Source organism: Stylophora pistillata, chromosome 1 (assembly GCF_964205215.1).
Source record: "Stylophora pistillata chromosome 1, jaStyPist1.2, whole genome shotgun sequence".
In the NCBI taxonomy this organism is placed as follows: domain Eukaryota; kingdom Metazoa; phylum Cnidaria; class Anthozoa; order Scleractinia; family Pocilloporidae; genus Stylophora; species Stylophora pistillata.
The window spans coordinates 39,316,112-39,341,252 of NC_142519.1; the positions used below are offsets into that span (position 1 = coordinate 39,316,112).

At 38.1% G+C, this 25,141-nt stretch overlaps 1 protein-coding gene across 1 annotated transcript in view; it reads left to right on the forward strand.

Annotated features, from left to right (window-relative positions):
* Positions 1–25,141, forward strand: part of LOC111346380 (uncharacterized) — an 87,885-nt gene that overhangs the window by 31,423 nt on the left and 31,321 nt on the right. The window contains exons 3-13 of the mRNA XM_088747485.1: positions 1,527–1,598; positions 7,372–7,443; positions 12,128–12,214; positions 13,129–13,197; positions 13,450–13,521; positions 14,391–14,462; positions 17,409–17,480; positions 17,973–18,044; positions 18,466–18,531; positions 19,675–19,746; positions 20,395–20,466. Coding sequence (XP_088603611.1) covers positions 1,527–1,598; positions 7,372–7,443; positions 12,128–12,214; positions 13,129–13,197; positions 13,450–13,521; positions 14,391–14,462; positions 17,409–17,480; positions 17,973–18,044; positions 18,466–18,531; positions 19,675–19,746; positions 20,395–20,466 — 798 coding nt within the window. The remainder of the gene's footprint in view (positions 1–1,526; positions 1,599–7,371; positions 7,444–12,127; positions 12,215–13,128; positions 13,198–13,449; positions 13,522–14,390; positions 14,463–17,408; positions 17,481–17,972; positions 18,045–18,465; positions 18,532–19,674; positions 19,747–20,394; positions 20,467–25,141) is intronic.

Genomic DNA, 25,141 nt, shown 5'->3' on the forward strand with positions numbered 1-25,141 from the left:
TGATTTTGTTTGAACCCTTGACATTTTGCCCTTGACCCTCAACAAAAACCTAAACTCAATTTCTTTGGAGGCCGAAACCCTCAAATCTGTTTTTACGCGAATCAACTTTACTCAAACGAATTGAAAGGGTATTTACTTTTGGCGGATTTTGATGAAAACTAGCCAGAACATTCGTCGAAATATTTTTTTGTGTTCAAACTCAATAAAGATTCCCTCTTGTACCATAGGAATATCGAAAAAGCCTCACATGCCTTTTTAGCCTTTCATCTGTCGAGTGATACAGTCCAGTTTGTTTGGATGTCCGCGGTAACGCGAAGGCTGGTTATTCAGTTAAACAAACACCGTCAGTTTTGTCTTTAAAGGCTTGCAAGTCTCTACCAAAACAGAACCTATCAAAACTTTTGTTGTTTTCACAATCTATACGTTATAAAAGCTAGTTTTCATGGTTTCTTCTGTAGAAGTGCACGTGGGACGCTACTTTCGGAGGGCAGCCTTTGCCGTTGACAGTTACCTTTAATTAGTAATCCGGCGAAAAAATCTAACTTAGCTTACTCTCAGAATTGGTCCGTCTTGATTGTTTCAGTTTTGAAGACTAATTAAGGCTGGGGAATCTAAAAGTTAGAGAACATAATAAGGTTTCTTTAATTTAGACCGCTGACGTTAACCCCATCACGACCTCTAACACCTCACGTGGGTTATTGCGCCAGTAAACCGATAGAAAGTGTGGTCTTTTGCTTTCATAATTATCTCTCTTGGACCACTCAGAATCAGTTGTTCACGCTGGGTATTTTTATGTTATATGAAAAAATTAAGTGACTCATAAGAGAAAATGGGCACAAATCAATAGAACATTGTGGAAAAGCTTCAGTTCCCCTAATAATCCGTTTTAAGTCTTTGGTAAGCCTCAGATAATATTACTTTATTCTCATTGACGAGCAACGAAATTTTATTGATGGGAGCTTAATGAACCATTCTAGTCAAAGTGGCGGCAATAACATATTTCACAGAGGAGGGAGTGGCTTTTGAAGTAGATTATATGATCTATAATACAGTGTCGACTTACTTATTTCTATAGCTATTGAAAACAGTCGTCGATAATGATCGCATGAGTGAGGGCGTGGTGTGGGGGGGAGGGTTAGTCAAGAGGCGGCAGGTTCATATCCTTCACGGTGACACAAAAATTATAGAAGTCTAAATCTCCAAAATTCGTGAACTAACGTCTATATGATACTTTAACCAAAGAGTTTTATCTTAGCTGGTTGTATAACGAGTCCCACTTTATACTCATCGAAGAAACCTTCCCTCAAACCTACGCGACCAATGTTTTTTGTCTCAGATGAGATAGAAAATTAAAGTAATATTTACTATGTTAACCGTTAAGGCCCAGTCTTACCAGTGCATTTCCAGTTGAAAATTAAATCAGCAACTGTTTGAGCCCTCTCCACCCGGTAAGAGTCATATAAAGTTCTAAGTATTGCCCAATAGTGCAAATCTAACCATCTGATGTAGTGATTTGTTGTTGACAGGTACTTGTCCAATAATCAGTTAAAGAACTTATCCCTGGGAGTTTTCGACAGGACGACAGAGCTCGATGTACTGTAAGTACGAACTTACATAAATCTTTATTTCCTGCTTTCACATCCATATGAGTAAAGGGAGGAACTGAAACAGTCTCGTGCATAATTCTATTACTTGCAAATAAAAAATATAAAGTCGGGGGAGAAAAAAATCAACGGCGAGCAATAAAACGCCACCGGCCAAATTGTGCATCCCCGCCACCATACCCCCGGTCCCTCCTTACAAACCCTATCATCCACCAAACGAGGACGAGAAGCTGACCTCTGGAAAAGAAACTCTGCATTATAAACGCTCGCAATACGAACTGTATGTAATAGGTTAGAGCCTGGTTGTTCTGGATTGTTTAATCCTGATAGTTAAATTGCCTGAAAACAATCCACTTTATGTGAAGGAAGTTGGCATTTATTTCAGGTTTCATCAAGGCGAGAGAAATCGAAATGACAAAATCGAAATAACAATATCACTTAGCCTCGTTTTCAACTCGCAATTCCACGCTTAATACCTCGCTTCCTTAACCAATCAGAATGCGAGATTTTGTTCCATGATGCGATTCTATTGACAATCTTCAGATTGAAACGAATCCCAAATAATTGCTTTCTAGAGTAAATGGAAACTCAAATCAACGACTTTATGAATTTCAAAAGTTACTTTGCTTGAAAGTCCGATTTATAAAAGCGAAAAAGAAAAGATGAACTGATTCAGTCCTATTTTAATAATCTATAGAGATTTAAGTCTAGTGAGTTCCTTATTTCCCGTCTTGATTGGTATCTCAGAAGTAATTCGGGTGTAGTGCAAATAGATATAATCCGACAGTAACATCCTCTGAAATGTTAGAGCGGGCTTCAAAGATCTCGGTATGTCATTTAATTACAATTGTGCAAGTGTTTCTCACACTTTTTAGCCATCGCTATTTATCTAGCAGCCCATTCGCACGGAAGCGACTCAGTTTGAGGTTATAGATTGGAGAATCCATTGAACGGCAACTCCACACGGTTCTTTATAATACACTGACGCCTGGTTATTAAACTGTGGCTGATTGACATCCTTCCTTACCGAAATATTAGTAGGAGCCTCTTGTTTGCTCAAATCAGCAATCCTGCAAAAAAAATACTCGCTAACTCTTGGAATTTGTTTGGAATGATTGTTTCGGTTTTGGAGACTAGCTAAGGGCTGAGTTAATTAAAAAAATAAATTAGATAGCATGATTAACTATGGCATGACGTTTCTTCTAGTATCCCAGAGTCACGTGTCACTTTATTCGCGGAGGGGATGATGTACATCCAGTCTGGGTGATTCTCTCTCATTCTAGGCGATAAAAACATTCTAAAGAGCGAAAAGATGGTGTGCGTCCTAATCATTTTTCATGAAATAAGCCATTCAATTTTTCAGAGTATGAGAGCGGGCAAAAAATTGTAATGCTGAGAATGACTTCTAATTAAATATATTTGGAAATATTTGGAGACTGGCTTTCCATTCTTCAAACTTAAAACGACTCCTCGAGATTCAGAAGTGTTTGCGACAAATAGTAAAAATGGGGAGATCTGGAAGGCCTTAACTGATTATAATTGGGCAGTCTCTGCTTAGATAAATATAAGACATAATTTTGGGTATTATAATACATTGTAGTCACCATTTGTCTTCTCATTGGCTAAACAGATTATTCACTAATCTGTACCTACAGATTAGTGAATAATTTGTAGGTTGCGCTCACAATGCACGATTTCCGGTGAAGCAATGTAAAGTTCACGGACAACGAGGTAAAAGAATGGCTTCTCGATTCGCTTCATCGACCCAGCGAAAAATTGAGAAATTACTTGAAGATAAAGATTCGGAAAATGCTAAAAGAATGTATAATAAAACAATTATTGGTTTCCGTCGGTTTTTGGGGTATCCGAAATAATCAAGGTCTCGGTTAGTGTTATCAGCCTCAGCCTTCTGCTTCGGCTGATAGCACTTATCTCGACCTTGATTATTCCGGATATCACAAAAACCGAGTCCAATTATTGTTTATAATGCTGTAATCAGAGGAACAAGCATAATTCCGATATAATAACTGAAGTTCTGAAGCGTAATTGCGTCAAACCATTTACGCAATGCTGTTGAAACTTTTCCTTAAAAGTCTTTCTAGAACGATGTCAGCCTTGAAACTGGTTCAAGCTCAATATAAAGCTTTCAATTCCGGAACTGGAAAATCCTACATACAATAATGGAAAATGCCTCTTAGCTTAAATGACTTCAATTGGCCACACGAAAAGGTGCACTACATGGGAAATGTGAACATCGCTTTTGTCACAGTTAAGTAAAATGTCTCCTTGATGGAAGTTAAATTCAAATTGGTGGTAAAATCATTCTCAATTTGGAGAAAATAACCCAAAGGGGCAACAACCTACATTTGGACAGTTATTAACGGTGAGAGATGATCAATTTAGATGATTTATAGTACAGCATAAAAGTAATTTTCCTCAAATACGTCCCTGATTCGCTGATATAACTTCCCAAAATATCATTACAGTGAACAAAGAGCGCGCGAAACATCACTTGAACTCCATAAAGAACCTGATGGAAACACTTACACTGCGACAAACAGTTTCCACGGCTTTCTTGATTTTATTGACAATATTCAGATAGGAAGGAATCCCAAACTATTGCTTTTTAAAGTAAATGGAAACTCAAATCCGAGCTGACGAGCAGAAAAAATAGTGAGGTCTGAAAGACCTTAATTAAAGCTATTTGACGGTCACTGAAAGAACCAAATGGATTATACCGAAAGGATTTTTTGAATAATGCTGTAGGCTGAGGATCGAGCATGATTCTAGCATAATTACTAAAAAATGCTTGAGCGTAAATGCGTCAAACTGCGTTTCAAAAATTTAGAGAAGTGTTCAATTATTTGTAAATGTAATACTTCTTTCAGAGAATGTTAATCATCGGCTGAAAAAAAGGGGAGTTTATTGGAATTAGGGTGCCTCATAGGAGTAGCAACTTACTAAGAAACTATTATCCTGTACTGATACAGCTGTAGTTGAAGCTTAAAAGTTTGAGATAACTTGACAATAGGAACAAGTTTTATTTGTATCAAAAGAAAAGCGAGGAAGAGAGAGGGGGACTGGATTATCAACTCAGTAGTACTGAACACTTTCTTAATAAGGAATGTTATTTCTTAGTAGTAGCATGGCTGCTACAAGATCTGATTGTTAACAGCAACGAGTACCATAAGGTAGGAGTAGCATGAACAAAAGCACGATCCCCAAGTGTAGAGCAGGTGACCGTGAAACGGACAGGAGAGATTTTGTAAACTAGCGAAGAGCATAGTTGGAGGCAAGTTTTAGAGATAACAGATATTACGGTTGTTTAACGACTTAAAAACATAAAGAAGCAAATTTTAAATTAAACCCTGAATGATACAGGAAGCAAGTGTAGGTCTAGGAGAGCCGGTTTAATATGTCTAAAATTCAGAACACATTATGCTGAATGTGCCTGTTTCGTTGCGTGTGATCAGGGAACCTTTGTGAATCCTAACCTTTCTTTCTGCGGAAGGAATCTTATTGTCGAGTTGCTTTGGAGGCAGTTCTATTAATATTCCACGCCAAACATTGCTTTATTTTCTTTACTGGTATAAACTTTACATAAAAAGGACGAACATTTAACTCATTTAGCCTGTTTAGTTGTCTATGACATGATGTGGTATTTTTAATGATCTAAACTCCGAGTTGTAGGCAACCAGGTAGGTCAAATTAACTCTGTCCTACCGCAATTTTCTTTTAAGAGTTTGGAAAGCATTCTCTTTGTCATTTTTTTTTCATCATATTCACAAGAGGACAGTTTTTCTACTAACATGCATTTCTGGCTATTTGCCGTTTTTTAGTCACTTTTTCGTGCTAAGGAAATTATTGAAATCAAACAGTGGAGCTTGTTTTTACAACGATCAGCCTCAGGTCTGGAATCATCAGTCTCTGTCGAAAACTGCAATAATCAATCCCCCGTGCGTTGTTACCAGTGCCATGTGTTAATTTAATTTAATTTAATTTAGTCCATTTTCACAGCATTAAGTTTTTTGCAGTGGGGGAAGGACTGGAAAGGAACATAGGAACCATTCGTGCTAGTCCACCCTCCCACCCATCCCACCCCAGGGGAGGACATCCATCACACAGTAATTTCGTGTGTGGGAAATTAACGTCTCCTACCCCAACCCTGCAGGAGACAGGACCTCCATTTATTCGTCCCTATCCGAGAAGACTAGAATATCTAACCATTTCTTGATGTTATAGAAAGGTAGCAAAATCTTCTCAATGATTTGAAGACCCTGAGTGTTGGTCCGGCCGGGGTTCTAACCCTCGACCTCCCGCACAACAGTTCAGCGCGTTATCCATTGAGCTAACCGGGAGTCGGTTATTAATGACAAGTCAACGTTCCACATTTTTTGAGAGCATTGACTGAGCATTAATTACAGAAGTTACCTTGTTTTTGGCGAAGATTTTTCTCATGAAATAGATTAAAGGCAGTTTGAAATTATAAAAGTTTATTTCTATACTGATATGTGGCAGTCTATAATGTATTCGCTTTTATCCTATTGTACCTAAAAAGTAGAAATTTCACATTTTATTTTGTTGAACCGATGCCGAGTTATTAATATGGGTCAAAAACCTTGTGAAGTGTTCTCATTTGTTCAGCATGCGGTTACATTACGAGTCCCGCGGTTTGGTTATTTCAATCTCTTTCAACTTTATTTGTGTATTAGTTGCCTTATTCGTTTTAGGGAATTAAATAGGTTTCGGCCGCATTAATCATTACTTGAATCGGTAATTCTTTTATTTTACTTGGTTGGAAATTTCGACGCAAGACTTGGTTTTCTAATTGTAAATGATCATTGAAATTGATTGATATTATTTAATCTTTTGCGGCAGCCTAAAGGGTTATTGAAAACTACGGATCATAACGATTCGTAAAACTGACTTGTCGATCCGTATAATCAGTAAGAGTCGTATAATTTATTCACGAGTCGAAAAGAAACAAACTGGCACTACTGTTAAAATTTATACTAATCAGCATGAGGTGTGATCGACTGCGTAAAGAATGATTGATCTCTGGTTATCGACAAAGGCTCTTTTCCTATTAGTAAAACTCTTGAGGCTTGGCGCACCTCTGCTATCAAGAATGCGGACAATAACGATCCCTAATCAGTATAGCATTTTTTTTTTAAAACAATAACCACCCTTTCCATATTTTTTCTTTGTTCTTTTTATCACCTTTATCTCGTTTTTGTATATATTTTTCCTATTTACATTTCGTGTTTTATCCGTGGAAGGCTGTAGATCGACAGCCGAAAGCTTATGTTTTTCTAAAATTCTTGGGCAGAGAACGTTTTCACTGTGTTTTAATATGTCTCATCCTGGCTGCGCTTCAATTCTCAATAGTTTTCCATTGATGAGAGAGTTAAATGGCTTCTTTAAAGAGAGCAAATAAAGCATCTGATTTGCTGTTATTTGACAGCATTACAAGATCCAGCGGGTTGGAGATATTGCCATCTGCAGAGAAAGGAAAGCTTCGTCAGAGATTCGTTGCAGATCAAGAGATTGTAGACTGCGATTTAAAATCTCTTAATGCAGATTGCATCCAAGGGGAATTCATGTGTTTCATAAACAGTAAAACTGTATTTAGTTCAAACTTGTTGTAATTCAGCTTCAAAGCTTCTTTAGCTGGAAAAAACTCGTTAGCTTTTGTTGAATTGAACCTTTTAGTCCAATAACCCTGTTTTCTTGTTTTTGGGTTCACCTTGTTTCTTTTTTTTTGTAGTGACTTGTCCTATAACCAATTGGAACAGCTGCCTCCAAGAGCTTTCCACGAAAATGAATACATTAAAGAACTGTGAGTAGAATGGTTAATACAGCTTTTATAGGGCCACTACTCATATGACTCTCTAAAACGCAATACTGTGTAAGATGTGTGTGAAATTTATATGGCCATGTCTCTAAAGGAATGGATATCACCAAACTGAAGTAAGTGATCGGCTAAAATCGATATTAATCATAGTCCATAACGAGTTTGTAGTTCGATGTTTGTAAAATTTATCTTAATAAAGAAACATATAAAAGACCATGGGAAAAAAACAAAAAGAGTTATTTAAGCTCAGAGTTATTTTAGCCCTAATTTGAAGGGTATCAACATAAGCTCGTTTCAAACTGAAAACCAAGTCAGTGTTTCCATTTGAAACGTATGTCTTCACAGTCTTAACAATTGTAACCAGAGGTAATTATTCTGAAGCACATATGTTACAAATTTACAATGTTTATGGATGGAATTGAAACTACGAAAATATAAATCTTTTCTGAAGTACAAATCAAGAATTCAAACTGCTGTACATTCAGCATGAATTTTTTCTGAGATGATCAGTCAAAGATCTCAAGGCTGAATGAGAACTGATGGCTGGTCAAATTATCATCTGCTTGTATCCTCTGCTGCGTGCCGCAAGATAGCATATTGGGTCCTTTGCTATTCTTAATTTACATTAATGATCTTCCCAACTCCTTGAGGAGCGCCGTACCAAGAATGTTTGCCGATGACACCAATCTTACGTTATTTTCTAAGACGTTAACAGAGCTTAAGCTAGCTCTAACCCCTGAATTAAATAACCTTATCTGTTGGCTGAGAGCTAACAAGCTCAGTCTAAGTGTTGCTAGAGCAGAGCTAATGATTATTGGATCAAGACAAAGACTATCTGCCCAATTGGACTATGTAGAAATCAGAACTGATGACCAAATTATCAAGTGTCGATAAGACCATATCCTTGGGTCTTAATTACCAAAGATGCTCAACTGTATTTGCGTAAACACGTTGAAGAGATTTGCAAAAAATTCTCTTCAGCTTCAGGCGTCCTAAAACGTGTGCGGTCCTTTATATCCAAAGAAACTGCAATTCAAATTTATAACGCTTTAATTATGTCTCATTTTGATTACTGCAGCCTCTTCTTGGACTATTTGAGTGGCTACTTGAGTGATAAGCTCCAAAAATTACAGAATTGTGCAGCCAGTTATTACAAAATCTCCCTTTGGTATGAGCTCAAACCAACTTCTCTCCACCCTCGACTGGGAGAGGCTATCTCTTCGACGAAAGAAACAAAATGCCTTAATGATGTATAAAACTGTGAATGACCTTATTCCCGAATATCTACAAATTATTTGCTCTCGGCGTCACTCTGCTTACAACTTAAGAAACTTTGACGGAGGGCTGACCCTGTCCAAACCAAGCACCAATTATTTGAAACGAAGCTTCTCTTACAGCGGAGCCATGTTGTGGAATAACTTGACCAAAAGCTTAAAAAATGTTTCATCCTTTGAGCATTTAAGCGAAATATCAAGAAGCTAGCTGATATTTCGGATTCCCACACGGCATTCATGCAAAGCAGTCGTAATTAGTCTTAGTTTATAACTTGAGCTTAACTGATGATTTCCAGTGTTTTAATAAAGATTTAGTTACTTACTTACATAAACCAAGTAAAATAATTAACTGGTGTTGTCCTACTAGTCGCTGATTCAGTCTAACTTGTTCTTCGGCAATCGGCCAAACTTCTTGTGAAGTGACTCAAAACCTGCGTCGACTGAATTTATCAACAAGGGTAGTTAGCCTGTGTTCGCGTGTTCTTGCGCGATATTTACGAACTTTCTCGAAATATCTTAAGCACGCTTTGGGCAAATACTTACATAAAGGGCTTTCGATAGGTGTAGAGGAACGCCCCAAATGAACTTGCAATAAAGGAAAATAATATCCACGAACAGCTCAAAGATTAAATACCCTAACAACTTAAATTATTGGCCACGCGCTAAACAGCTCCGAAAGTGTAAACAACACACGCGTGAGACAATTACGTAAAGGAAAAAGACACGCACGCACAGTGTTGCAGTCGCAGGCACTGCTTTGTATTGGTTTTAGTGCGCGCGCGCAGCTTGATTGCTGTAGTTACATTAAGCCCGAATGAAAAAATCTGCTTCGTTCTCTTTATTGATTAAGAGTTTGTTGTAACAAAGCTGGATTTTGAACAGTTAAATTTTTTTTCCCGTTTGTACTGGAGGCTTATAAGAGAAGTAGGTCAGATAAAAAACTTGAGCCATCACAGGGGAACAAATTGAATTAATTTACTTTTGCGTCCTTTGGTTTACCTTTGTAAGAAACCACGCGGGGTGTTAAGAGTACACGAAAAAAGTTCTCAAACCATGCGGTGCAGCGGAGTGGTTTGCAGACCTTTCGAGTTTAAAGCTAAGTCTTCGGATTAAAGTTTGTCAGAGAAAATGGCAATTTAATTCTCATTTTGTCATCAAGTCGCTGTTCTCAAGAAAACCGTCAAAAAGTGCGAGAAACCAATCAAAGCGCCCGAAACTTAATAAACTGCCGGCGAGAAGAGCAAAAAGTGAAATTAAATTTCAGTGAATGAAAGCAATGGCACCAAGAGCCCCAGCGTAAAAGAAACAAGGCGAACTGGCTTTGTGGCCAGAATTGGTCTACCTTTGCGATTGTGACCTGATAATCTGCATGGAAAGTTCGCAAAGTTTGTAAGCCTTGGAGGCAGTTTTGATATTCCTAGGGCTTTTTTATCTTAATAAAGGTCAGTTGCCTAAAATCTTTACTAGTGAATTTTTAACTCAGTTTTTGAGAATAAACTTTATAAGACAGCACTACAATAAAAGCAGCAATATCGGAAGACAACATTAAGCCGTGTACGCCTGTTCAAGTGCCGCTCAGCTATTTTTTTTAGATCGCAGTAGACTATTTCCGTTTGACCACATTTGTTTCTATTACCTCCGCTTTGATTACAGCCCTCACGGAGTCCTCATTTAAATGTAGAGACAAAGGAACATCCAGTTAGGGGAGGAAAGTTTCTTTACTTTCTTAAAAAACGATTTCAGACTTTTTAGCTCAAGAGCGCGACTGTTTATCCCCATGCAAATCCTTATATTTCGGCCACCGCATAACGTGAACTTATCATATATCTGCAGAGCTCGAGGGCAATAGGAAGCGAGTCTGTGTTCTGATTGACTACTCGAACGGGAAAGATGGGCCCATCTTTCCTGTTCGGGATTGCCCGAGCAAGAAAAAAGTGCGTGGACTGGTCTTATAAAGATCGTAGCTTTTGGACAACGTCAGCGATGCAGTCGCAGATAGCGGCCGGCAGAAGACAGACAAAAACAAGGAAAGGATAAGCGACCCTCGTGGATTTATCGTGCTACAAACATAGCTACCTTTCATTCCCGGATCTTGAAATAATCAAGTAATTTTTTATTAAAACATAGTCAAATGGCATGATGCGCGAAAGACAGCTTGAATACAAGAATTGAAATTGCTTACGCTGCACGACAAAATATTTCCATATCTATCGTTGGGACTGTTGCCGTCGTCGATTTTAAGGCTTTTAGGCCCTTTTCTTTCCATTAAAATAATCATCTGTACATTTGCTCTTCGAATGGAGAGGATGAAGCGAAAATGAGAAAAACCATCAAGATCATTTTAGTACGGCGCGGCAACAGACGTCATTCTCAATGATGTTAATTACTCCATGTATTGGAGGAAAAATCTTAGCCACTGCACCACCACCACCCTCCTCCTCCACTTTAGGGTACAGAAGCAAATCCGGTGAAATACAGCAAATACAGACCAGAATCGAGTGAGGGAATTTTCCTCCCATACCAAAACCTCAAAGTATCATTGATGTCATAATACAGATGAAAACTACCAGGAGTAAAGAACTTCACTTCAACTTGGATCCGCGATAGGCATTGTTTGCGCCAGATATTTCTTTAAGTATCAACCTTTAATTGCTAACGAAGCAGTTTTTAGTCTGAAATGGGAGTGATCTACGTAATAATATTTTGCAGTAGGATTTTAAAAAAACCTTTACAAAAAAAGGGAGTACGGAAAGATTTGGAGTTTTTTCTCCTTAGTTATATTCCGTTACTTCTTTTGTTATTTTCTTATAGTTCATATAAACTCCAACAGTTAGGAGAATGCAAGAAGGCAAACGGTCTGGTGTAACGAAGTTTCCAGAAATCGAGAGGAAATTTAGAAAATTGAAATACCACATCACAATGTTTACAAGATTAGTGTGCTAGAAACTTCTCCTTATTCCAGAACATTCTGTTGAGTTATTTTAGGGATATCTCATCATTAGCGTCTACAATGTTCTGACTGGTGAAAATGGTGTTTTAGAATTAGATATGACTTAATCGGCTGCTATAAAAAAGGCTCGAGATTATAAGATTCAGTAAGATTCTCAGAAATTTAAGATAACACTGTAAAGTTATGTCGTATACCAATAAATTGTTTTAAGTGGAAAACAGGAATCTTCTCTTGACTTCGTGACATCTGTGTCCAAATCAGTTGCACCTAGATACCGAATAAAATGTCTCATCATAATGGATCAATTATTCATCTTTATTAAACAGTCAACGAGAGGTCTACTTTTGTTTTCAGTCTGCGTTTTAAGTCTGCATCAAAAGCGTCAAAGGAAATCAAATGAAGCCATTAATTCTTTACTAATATTGTTTTCTTGTTGTCAATACAGATTCCTGAACAACAACAAATTAAAGAATTTGTCCTCTGATCAGCTACCTAAGTATTTGAATTCGCATTGGCCAAGATTTGAAAACCTGTAAGTTTGGCAGTTTTGGATTTTCACTTCACTTGCGATGAGTAATTATGCTAACGCTAAAGGTCCATAGTGCGGTCATCAACACAACCTTTTCCAAGACGGAAGCTGATAACTTTAAACCAATTAATGTTAAATTCCACAGAGAATTTGCACTAGTGCTACAAGAACCATCCTTTATTAGGTAGTATTAAAATTGTTTATTTAGCGAGGTGTGTTTAAGGTCGAGCGAGTGCAAATTCAAATTAGGAAAAAAAATATGAACAAAAACTGCTACTTGTGTCTAAGAAGACGAATAAGGTCTTTCCAATATTTCCCTCATAAATCGAATAGTATTATTCGATTTATGAGGGAAATAACCTTTTCTTTTCCAGTGTGTTTACTCCTTAAGATATGTTTTACTTTACATTTCCTGCCACGGGAAACTATCTGCTTAACTCCTTCTGAAAACACCACTGTTCAAGAACTCATGCGGGTCTCGCAGTTTGGACTTGAAAGAGCCAATTAACCCAGAAATGTGGGCCGTAAACAGTCACTTATATTCGAGCATTTTGTTATCAACACATGTGTACATGTAATCGCGTCCTCTGTACGTTCAAAGAGGATCTCAAAAAATCTTTAAGGTCATCCATGCTGTCAGTTTAAGAAAAGACACAACAACTTTGATTTTGAAAGACATCTTTCGACATTTTTTCTGACAGTTTTAACTTTATTAATTATAACGCAAAGTTCAAAAGAGGAAAAGTTCAAAAGAGGAAAAGTTCAAAAGTAACGTTTCAAGAATAAAAGCAAAAGAACCTAAGATGACAGACTAACTGTTGAGACATGCCTTTCAAAATCCAAAGTGTTCAGTGTGTAGTCTTAAGACTACACAATGTGTATCTGCGGCTCCCCTCATGCCAATATATTTTTTACAGAACCCTGGACTTCAACAGACTGGAAACTCTACCTTCTGATATATTCCAGCGTTTCAAGTTCTACGATCTGTAAGTAATTGGTCTTGATGCTTAAGACAGATGGCTTCAGCTGAATCGAATTGATTTTCCATTTTCCCAACTTGAATGCCCATCAAAAAACTGAATTTGAAAAGTGACTAGTATATTAATTAATTTATACTCAGAACTATCTCTTTTGAAGGTATACTGTTTAGATAGATTTCTAAGGCTTGCCTCGCAGCAGAAATAATCACCTGGCCTAACAGACTCAAGCTAAAAAAAATTTTGCATGGTGTTTTCTAGGTGGCTGGGGAACAACAACATCAAAACGTTATCTGAAGACTTGTTTGCTGGGCAGGATAATTTAGCATATTTGTGAGTGGTACTAGTTTGCAAATTGTTCAGTTATCCATATTTGAATAAAAACTGAAATGACGAACATTTGAGCTTGGAAACCTAGTTTCAGTTACACCACTCGAACATACCGGTGGCATATTCACCTGTAACCGGCGCGCTTCAATGCCAAATGCAATCCCTCATCAGGAGTCGATCAGTGGACTAATAGAGGTGTAAGATGCAATACATCATTCTATCACTTACTCGTCATTGCTGAACTTTGTTTTCTTTTGTTTCGTCCTGGATCGCAGAACCGATTGAAGGCGAAGAAAACAACATAAGAAGGGGAAACTGATTTCATCCGATTTGACTTTGCTAAAAAATTCGAAACAATCCGAGCGTGGGTTTTACTCTAACATCGTCCCTATGAAAGTAGACCCAAAAAGGACTGGTGTTATGAGTGATTATAAAAAATTTAAAAAGTTTGCATATATATAACGTGCGCTTTCACTGGTCGAAAGAAATTGTTTTATCAGAGTACAAAACACGGTGCTGAGCTAAAGCTGTCACGCCATCTAATTATTTGTACAATGTCCGACCATTTCCCGGACTTCTCTCAGCTTTCTTTTCGTGAGTTGAAAGTAAAATTTCGGAACAGGCGAGCCAGCAAGTAGCAACAGAAGAACCACCAAAAGGTTTCTAGACATGCCAAGGTTTATATTTATTATAACGTGAGCAGAGACGAAAATCACCAAAGAGAAAACAAAATGGACTGCTCGAGCTATCTGTAATATTTACTCAGGCTTATTTAAACAGACTTTAATGCTACACCAAGTGATTACACGAACAAACAGAAATTCAGCACATTTTCTCTGAGTTTAAAACTATTTTACCTTTTTCCCTTGTAGGCGGTTGAGCGGCAATCAGCTAGAAAAGCTACCACGCAACATATTTCATGAGCTGTCTGCCTTGGAAAAACTGTAAGTAACCATTTTTTCGAAAAGCGTTAGAAATATCATTACCCTGTACATTACGTTTGTATGAGAGCCATTACTATCAACTCGTTGAAAACCTAGCACTGATTTATGGAGACTAATCTTCGCAAATTTGAAGTAAGCTATGAGTCTCTGATGGAAATTATTGGTCAGTTTGGTAACGATTAAAAGTGGATTTTGTCAATTATCAGGGAATGCAAAGCCGGTTGGTTGACGGTCTTGCTTGGGTGTAAGGAAGGGAGGGGGTGCAGAGACTAGGTCTTCGTAAATTTTTTTGACAAAAACTAATATTTCTGAGCCTCTGCTTTTAAATGTTGTCTTGAAAATTAAACAACGAAGACTGTTTCCTAACACTCTCCTCACCTTTCACATAAATAAATAGAGTAGATATTGTCGTGGGCCTGTTTTGTAATAGATCGCAGATGAAGTCAAGATCTGATTAGCTTTTCAAGATAAAAATTAGTGATAATAATTTTGAACGACGTTTCCACCTCGCTGAGGTCATTTTCAAGCTGATGAGAAGGAAAATTTTTACACATATGTACTAAATTCAAGACGTGGGAATGATAAAGGCGATAAAATATGGAAATATTTTACGCCTAGCGTTTCCATATTTCCATATTTTATCGCCTTTATCATTCCCACGTCTTGAATTTAGTACATATATATAAAAATTTTCCTTCTCATCAGCTTGAAAATGACCTCAGCGAGGTCGAAACGTCGTTCAAAATTATTATCACTAATTTTTATCTTGAAAAGCTTTTCTAAAAAACTACTTATCAAAAAAGATCTGATTAGAACTAAAAAAGGACACAAGAGACGCAAGCAACTGGGTCAGCGGCGCTTTTCGTACATTTTGACACTTTCTGTGATCTTTAAAAGAACAAACACTAGGCAACTTGGAATCTATCTGTATAATGATAAAAAGGCATAATGTTGTATAAGCAAGTAGTAGGGTGAATCAAACATCTTTAATACAAATTTGAGCTCGTCTGTAAACCGAGGTGCAGACAACTTTATAACATGTATTAAGATAAAATATTCGGTGAAGTGGTGTGGAAGAAACTTTTTCAGAGAGATGTACTCTTGAAACACAGTCATCTACGATGAAAACGTCAAAGTTGACACTCATGTCGAGATAATTTTCCCGATAAGGTTCAAATAAAGTCTTTTCACATATAATGGGAAAATATATTTAACAATTACTCGCCTCAGGCTAGGTGAATATCGTCGAATAATCCCCGAGACGAAGTCGAGGGGACTATTTGACAATATTCACCGAACCCGAGGCGAATGATTGTTTCAGTATAATTTCAGAGCTGAACAAAAGAGAAATTTCTAAAATCATAACATTTTAGTAACATTTATTAACATTTTAGTTTAACATTTTATATAAACCGCGCGGAGAGGTTTATATAGTGTTATATAAGGAACCGCTCGACCAATCAGATTGCTGGAAACTCTTTGTTCAGCTCTGAAATTATACTAAGTCTTATCTTAACATAACTAAAGCAAAGCGCGGACTCTGATTGGTTAATTCAGCATCTACTATTTGCCCATGGGTGCATGCTGCTGACGTACGCGAATGTTAAGACTATTTTTCCGCACGCGCTTGTTTTTTCTGATCACGTAAGGTTTTGATAAGTAGTTTTTTAGAAAAGCTTTTCAAGTAAGATTTGTTAAATAAAGGGAACTCTTGTTCCAATGTAGCAATGCTATGTTATAAAACAAATGGTTAGCGCAATAGCGTGTACTATTGAATTATGGATGCACTTAAGAGGTTTGCTAAGCACTCAAGAAGCTAGAGTCGCACTCGGCTATCGCCTCGTGCAACTCTTACGCTTCTTTCGTTCTTAGCAACCTCCCGCGTGCATCCATAACTCAATAGTACACGCTATGACGTTCACCAGTTGTTAATTAGACGTTTTGATCTGTAGTATCGCTGAGTATTTTTATGAGTTGTGCCGTATTTTGACGAGCCCGTAGGGCGAGTCAAAATACAAATAACGAGTAAAAATACTCAGCGATACTACACAACTAAAATTCTAATAATTTATTTATTATCCAGCACGCCAAACTGTTGTTTCAGTGCGGGCGAGTTTCGCAGATGTTTGTTTATGTGGAGTGCGTGACAGAAGTATGCGAAGCGGAACGGAAATGGCGCGTTGTCGGGTTGCTGTTTCTGTTTTCTTCAATATATAATAAAAAAATCCTGGTCGTCTAGCTCTATTTCTTTGTTCGAATCATCCAATAATTTTTACTAATTTTTACGAGTTGTGCCGTGTTTTGACGAGCCCATAGGGCGAGTCAAAATACAAATAACGAGTAAAAATACTCAGCGATACTACACAACTAAAGTTCTAATAGTTTATTCATTATCCAACACGCCAAACTTTTGTTTCAGTGCGGGCGAATCTCGCGGATGTTTATTTACTTGGAGTGCGTGACAGAAGTATGCGAAGCGGAACGGAATTGGCGCGTTGTTGGGTTGCTGTTTCTATTTTCTTCAATAAATAAAAAAATTTCCTTGTCGTCTAGCTGTTTTTCTTTGTTCGATTCATCTAATAAACTTGGATCTATATTTGCCAGCCATTCTGACTCTTCGTCGTCAGAAATATGATTCAAATTGTCCGCAATTTTTTTCTCGTAACTAAAATCCAATTCTTAGCTTGCGCGATGCGAGAAAACCTGTTTAACCGGTCCTCTAGAGTACAAATACCGCGTGGTATTAGAGTACAAATACCGCGTGGTATTTGTACTCGTCTGTGGCGTTATTTGTACTGTACTATGTGTAGTTGGATGATAAGACTTATTTATAGCACTTAGTTTAGGACATTGCGCAGTCCTTCTGCTTTAAAATGTTCCACTGGAGCTTTGACTTGTTCTACTTACTCTGTAAATTACCTTATTCTCTAATATACTCGTTGTTAGGGACTTGTCCTACAATCAGTTGCAGTCTTTGCCTCGAGGGATACTTCGCAATAATTTCAAGCTGGAAGAACTATAAGTAAAACTGACTGTAAAATTAGAAAAAAAAAAAAAAGGTTACAGGTCCAATATAAATATCTAATGATGGCGGTCCTTAATTACTTGAAAAGATCGCTTGTCAATGCTTTGACTTGAGCCACTATCAGATGAATTGAAAAAAATGTTATGTTCTTTTAGATCTCAGAATATTCTCGCTTGTCCAAATAGTAATTAGCTATAGTCTCAAACGAAAGTTCAATCAGTCTACTTCAGAAAAATGGTTTGTTGAATGAGTCAAACTGCTGCATATCCGCAATCTCTGACCATTGTTGACGGTTTCAGGGGCATTCAAAGTGTCTCTCTTTGCCTAATTTGTCAAAAACACGTTTTGGTGTATTATTGGCTGGCTCATTTGGCTCTGGTTCAGCTCATTCTATAAACGTTAAGGAGCGGGCCTTTGCCCATTTTTTAAATATAAGACATGTTTTTAATTGTTAGCTTACTCTTTATCTTATTAAATACTCTAAGGGATTTATCAAACAACAAAATTCAGCGTCTGCCCGTGGATGCTTTTGGCAACCTTACTCAGATGAAAAGGCTGTAAGTGGCATTCACTACAGACTCCACAGCATAGGCTACCTATAATGTACAGTTTTTCATAGAGCTTTAAGTAGCCCTGTGCATTATGACCATTCTAAAAACAAAACTTCGCAGATTTAAATTTTGTTGCTATTTCAAGAAAATAATCAAAGTAAACTGAGAAGTGATATCATGATATAGAAAAGGCTCATGTTATCAGTGGACACGCAGGTGGAATTTTTTTCCTAAATTCTCAAGATCAGGAGTAAACACTGTATACTCAGCTAGGACGCATAAAGATTTGTAAGTCCTCAAAACAACCAATTGGGTTTTATTTCGATAAAATGAAGTCTTCTTTATTCGAAGAGAACAAGTAAAACTTTTCAAGAATCTCAAATGCCAATTCCGTTGCCTTCTTTTTCACTTTACATATTACTTACAGCTTTCTCTCCAGTAACAAACTTCAGCGCTTGCCAAGCTTCAAAAATCTCTCCGCGATAAAAACATTGTAAGTGATTAACAATTGTTTAAAAACTGGGTTAAATCACGTAACTTGTGTTAATGAACATTTATACAAGGAAGTGTTAGCAAAAACCTAAGGATCAGATTACCTACGGACTATTTCTCTGGCATCTTCTTATGGCTTATTATAAGTTTGTTTAACGATGTTTACTGAATAAAACGCAAAAAATATACACACACACATTGAAAACAGATGCCGTCAACTAAGATTAATCAAGGGCAAAAGTGTAAGGTGATAGAACAGAATGTAATACAACACATCCTAAACAATACTTTTATAACACCCTTCCCTCGGGGCTTTGCGGCCACACTATGGTAGTAACGATGGCTGATGATTAATGATTATCCCGAATCAAACTTTTCTGAGAATAGAAATTAAAATTTTTTAGTGGCTATTAAAACACTATCAGTCTATCGTGAGTTAACTTGGGATTTCAATGAAAACAATGGATCTAAAAAGTCCAGTTTCAAACTAAAAATTTTTCTGGCAGCTTTTCCGCTTGTTTCAGAAAAGGGTTCCTTAAAAGCATAGAATTCTGGATGTTGGGATTAGGAATGCGAGCTTTATTTACTCGATCGATTGCAAAAGTAAATGGGCGCGCGTCCGATCGTGTAGTTATATGTTACAATAACTCTGACGAGGTATATACATTGTTTAACCGACGGCCAGCATAGTTCTTTTGTTTGAAGGCATGGCTTGATAGAACTTACTTGTTCTTGTCACAATGCACGCTGCAACGTTGTGGTCCGAATACATTTTTGGTAGGTTCTTTCGGGAAGTGTTGGAGTACACTGAGGGAAATGAAAACAGTTTGCTAAATACCAAAGTACTAGTTCACTTTTGAAGGAGGTTTCGCAAAAATAAATGCATGTTTAACACGACTGAATCTAAATGATAGCTGATGAAACAGTTTCTATAGTACGAGAGAAGTTTCGGGATAGAAACAGCCTCGAGGTCCTTGACAAATAATGCTGGATGAAGGTTATTAAAACTATTATTACTAATTAAAATAGTCTTTAAGTTTCGTAATCAGCTGCCTGCTGCAAAAGACCATTAAAGTCAACAAATACCTCCCCCTATCGAAGACTCTATAGTTATACCGAGCGCCTTGTGCATTTTATTGTTTAGATACATGTATAACAACAGCCTTGTAGCCCTGTCACCTGATCAGTTCCAAGGCCTCTCCAATCTGAGCGACCTGTAAGTAAACATTTCATGGAAACCACACCTGACAGCACAAGTAGCTAGTATTGACCATGTTAATATCTAAGCATCTGTGATTGATAATCATTTGCCCGCCTAATTGCTTAGCTCCCTTTATTTACTCTTGGTTTGAGAATGTCTGACTGAAAAAAAAAAAAAAAGGAGGGGTAACTCTCGAAAGTACAGTCAGAAGCCCATCTACCTAGGTGATGGGCTCCAGGTACAGTTTATGTAATATTTTTGTGGTGGTACAGAGGGTCAGCGGGGTGAATAGACTCCCCTTTCCTCCTTCCACCACTTTTGCTTAAAGGTTTTCTAAAATAATCATGGTCGTGCTCTTTGACTGGATAAACCTGAGAACGCTCGGCAGAATTCTAAACAAGATGCCATGTCATCCAAGATAGCAGCTGCTGCCCCAGACTTCTCTAGTTAAAGACAGAAAAAGAATAGAGTTAGGGATGTAATAACTCTTTCCCTTACCCAAAAGGATTCAACATGTTTTCAAAATCGGAAAGTTTCTGAAGATATCTCGGGAGAAAGTATTGAAGAATCAATAGAGATGGTGTAAGTTTATGAAAATAAGTATTTACTTCTAATTTGTTTTACACTTCTGATAATAATGATTTGTCTTCTTTGTTTTTCAAGGGCTGTTTATCAAAACAATATTGACTACCTGCCGCGTGGAGTTTTTGAAGGCATGAAAAACATGATGTCTATGTAAGTATCTGTTTTTCAATCTTTCCTTTAATTAACGGCAGCGAGGTACCAGAAAATCAATAAGGGTCTCAGAAAGATGCAATCGTCGGAATCGTAGCAATTTCCGTTATCTGAAATGAATTCGGCTCAGGAAACTTAAGAGGCTCGCAAACGTCCACACCAAAAACGTGGACGATCTTCCACCCCTGAGGACTAGTCATATCGTATGAATGAAATCATTTAATTTGTGATTGGAAGACGAAGTATTTACGAAGCAGAAGTGAAATCCGGCTGAATAAGAGATCTTTTAAAGTACTACAAAGAACCACCAGAAGACAAAGCAGACAAAACCTCGGGACACACCAGGTCTTTTAACCAACTGTTCTGTTTAGACTACTAAAATGTTTTGTTCCGACTACTAAAATATTTGTTCAGACTACTAAAATAACTTCAAGCGAAAAGCACATGTTTCTATATACCATAGTAGTAACGCAACAAAAAAATGTCCTCAGTAGGGTGGCCCCGTCATAAGTCCAGTCTCACTGGGGGGCGTGAGATCCTCCCACTGCGGCATGCGGGTCCTGGCCCGAACACCACCAAAACCAAGGTCCTGCTAAGGTGGTCCTTCCAGATTCAAACTCTGAGTGTTCAAAGACACATACCATGCAAACCATACGAGGAAGACATGAGGCAATACTCATGGGGATATTCAAATCAATCGGACAGTCATGGATCAACGTTTGTGAATATGTGAAAGTCACATATTTGAACTGTGGTTAAAGAACGAGTACGAGAGCGATCTACGCAGCAACGAACACTAAGTAAGAGAAGATGTTACCAAAAATCAGACAAATTTACAAATCAACGGCAACAGTCAAAAAATTCAATTGGCTCATATGTCTTTGAACACTCAGAGTTTGAATCTGGAAGGACCACCTTGGCAGGACCTCAGGTAGGTCTATAGGTAAAACAAACCAAGACTTATATAGTTGATTGAAAAATTCTTTTGTTTTCGAGAAAATTAAACTCAATTTACGCATAATTAGCGTCGTTCGAAGGTAAAATTTAGCTCAATTTTGGAGGCCTTGCTTCTACTCGTAAAAGCAGTGAAAAACTTACTTATTCACAAAATTTTAGAACAATGTCTCTCCTAAGTTTTCACAAAAAAGTAGAATCACCATTTCAATTTGAAATAAAATACAAATTTTTCTATTTACTTAAGGGCAATGTGAAAAGTAGGGTAGCTTCAAAAAATTATTTTTATATGAATAAAGGCTGATAGTTTCGAAAGAAACTGTTTGGGGCTGCGTCGGTAAGAGTAACAAAATAACCTGGATATATCAACAAAGTTAAAGTGGTAAATTGGCCACCGTGACGATTACAAAGGCTGACGTTTCGAGCGTTGGCCCTTCGTCGGAGCGAAAAGAGGCATTGTGGGTTGTGTGTGCTTTTAAAGGCAGAGAATGGAGCTACGTTATTGGTGGGAACATGGCAAGGAGAAAAACAATAATAACTTAGTGGAATGAAAAGCGTTCGTTGATCCCTGTGGGATTTAGACTGCCGGTTTGAAAGATGTGATGTGAGGCGTGAGTAGTCCAGTGGTCAGTGCGCTGGACTCTAGGTCAGATGGCCCGGGTTCAAGTCCTGGCTGGGGCTTGACGTTGTGTCCTTAAGCAAGACGCTTCACTCACATTGCTTCGTCTTCTCGGATAGGACGTAAAGCCGGAGGTCCCGTCTCCTGCACCTATCAATTAGTTCATTTCGGCAAGGGACGTTAAAGAACCCACATCACGAGATTACTGTGATGTGGTCTGGCCTGTTTACTGGGAAGGGGGGGAGGGGGCATCTGTAAAAATTTCTCCTTTATTAATTGTAAACTGCCGCCGGCAGTCTGGAAAAGTCCCCCGCACAGTGTTGTAAAGCGCATTAGAGCATTTACATGGAAATGCGCTATAGAAATTGATCTATATTATATATTATTATGTGGTTTTGTTCAAGATTTTTACGGCTTTCCGTGCTACCTAAGAGTAAGGAAAGACCGCAGACTGCCATATGTTGCTTAGAATGATTAGGTAAATTGAAATGTCTAGCGACTGGTTTCGATGTGTCCTTGTCATTCCTTTCCACGTCTCGAAGGCGTTCTCGGAATCGGTCACCTAGTCTTCTGCCTGTTTCGCCGATGTATATCTTTTTGCAATAAGTGCAAGTTATGCAATAGATGACATTGGCGGAGGTGCACGTGAAGTGATCGGTGATCTTAATGGATCGTTCAGGTCCCGATATTTTATCAGTGTCGTGAATGAAATGACACGTTTTGCATCGTGCACAAGCGCATTTAAAAGTGCCTGGTTGGTCATTAGTCTGAAAAGAACCTCTGACCAAAAAATTGCCTATATTTTTGTCGCGTTTGAATGAAATGAGCGGAGGCTGCGAAAAGATAGTGCTTGTCTCTGGATCGTTTTGAACTAATTTAAAGTTTTTAAAAATGATGGATTTAACTGAGTGGTTGTGAGGGTGAAACGTGAGAGTGAATGGAATACGGTCGGAATCTTCCTTATGCGACGTTTTTAGTGCTGAATGTCGATCAATAAGTTGGGCGCGGTGGTAACCCGCTTGAACGACAGAAACAGGGTAACCACATTTATCGAAAAAACTGGTACATTGACTCTGATTTGTGGTGGAAATCAGAGTCAACACTGTATAAACGAGGAAGTCTTAGAAACTGAGAAAAAGGAATGGAATTCTTAACGTGAGATGGATGCGAAGAGAATATAACAAGTAATTATGCGAGTCTGTAGGTTTGTAATACACACTAGAGCATAAACCGTTACCTTCAATTGAAACTGACGTCTAAAAAGGATAAAGAATTGTCAGAAATTTCCCAGGTATATTTGAGAGCCGGGTGAAAAGAGTAGACTGCGGTTATGAATTGAGTGAGCTCCTCTCTGGTAGAGGAGGTAGCGCCGATACAGTCGTCGATGTAGCGACCGTAGAGTTCAGGTTCGGACCCGTTGAATTGGCTGAAAAATTGATGTTGGACAAAACCTACAAAAAGATTGGCATAGCTAGGTCCCATTTTGGTGCCCATGGCTACACCATTGGTTTGTTTGAAGAAGTTGTTTCCGAATGAAAAACAATTGAGTGTGAGCACTAGTTCGGCTAAGCGTAGTAGTGTTTCAGATTTAGATTCCTTATCAGTACGTTGATCAAAAAAAATGTTGAAGGGCCAGAAGGCCTTCGCCATTAGGAATGACAGTGTAAAGAGACGTAATATCCATGGGGAAAAAAAGTTTTGTTTTGGCCAAGGAAATTAAAGTCTCGAAAAATTTGAAGAGCGTGTTGGCTGTCTTTAATAGATGATGGTAAAGTTTTGACGATAGGAGCCATAATTTTTTCTAGATAGCTGGAGATAAGTTCGGTAGGGCAACTGCAAGCCGAGACAATGGGCCGACCCAGATTGCTAGGTTTGTGCATTAAAAAAAAAAAAGAAAATCTCATCATAACCGCTCCTACAGCTTCTCGTATTTACTTTTTACCTTTTTACCTTTGTCGAACATCAATTTTTCAGCCAATACAACGGGTCCAAACCTGAACTCTACGGTCACTACATCGACGACTGTATAGGCGCTACCTCCTCTACCAGAGAGGAGCTCACTCAATTCATAGCCGCAGTCAATTCTTTTCACCCGGCTCTGAAATATACCTGGGAAAGTTTCAATTGAAGGTAACGGTCTATGCACTAGTGTGTATTACAAACCTACAAACTCGCATAATTACTTGTTATATTCGTCTTCGCATCCATCTCACGTTAAAATTCCATTCCTTTTTCTCAGTTTCTAAGACTTCGTCGTTTATGCAGTGATGACTCTGATCTCCACCACAAATCAGAGTGAATATGCTAGTTTTTCGATAAACGTGGTTACCCTGTTCCTGTCGTTCAAGCGGGTTACCACCGCGCCCAACTTATTGATCGACATTCAGCACTACAAACGTCGCATAAGGAAGATTCCGAGCGCATTCCATTCACTCTCATGTTTCACCATCACAACCACTCAGTTAAATCCATCATTCTTAAAAACTTTAAATTAGCTCAAAACGATCCAGAGACAAGCACTATCTTTTCGCAGCCTCCTCTCATTTCATTCAAACGCGACAAAAACATAGGCAATGTTTTGGTCAGAAGTTCTTTTCAGACTAATGACCAACCAGGCACTTTTAAATGCGTAAAGGGTGATAGTTTCGAAAGAAACTGTTTGGGGCTGCGTCGGTGGGAGTAACAAAATAACTTGGATGTATCAACAAAGTTGAAATGGTAAATTGGCCACCGTAACGATTACAAAAGCTAATAGTTTTAATAATAATTTAATATTTATATTGCGCAAATTAACATGTGGATATGATCAAATGCGCATCACAACACTTTTCGGGGACTTTGGCCGGACTACATCAGCAGTTTACAAACAGTCGAAGGAAACTTATATGAAGATGCCCCCTCCCCCCAATTCCCAGTAAACAGGCCAGACCACATCACAGCAATCACGTGAGTGGGTTCTTTAACGTCCCCTGCCTAACCAAATTAACTAATTACTAGATCCAGGAGACGGGACCTACGGTTTATTCGTCCTTATCCGAGAAGACTAGAATGTCTAATCATTTCTTGATATTATATAGAAAGGTAGCGCATTCTCCTCAGTTA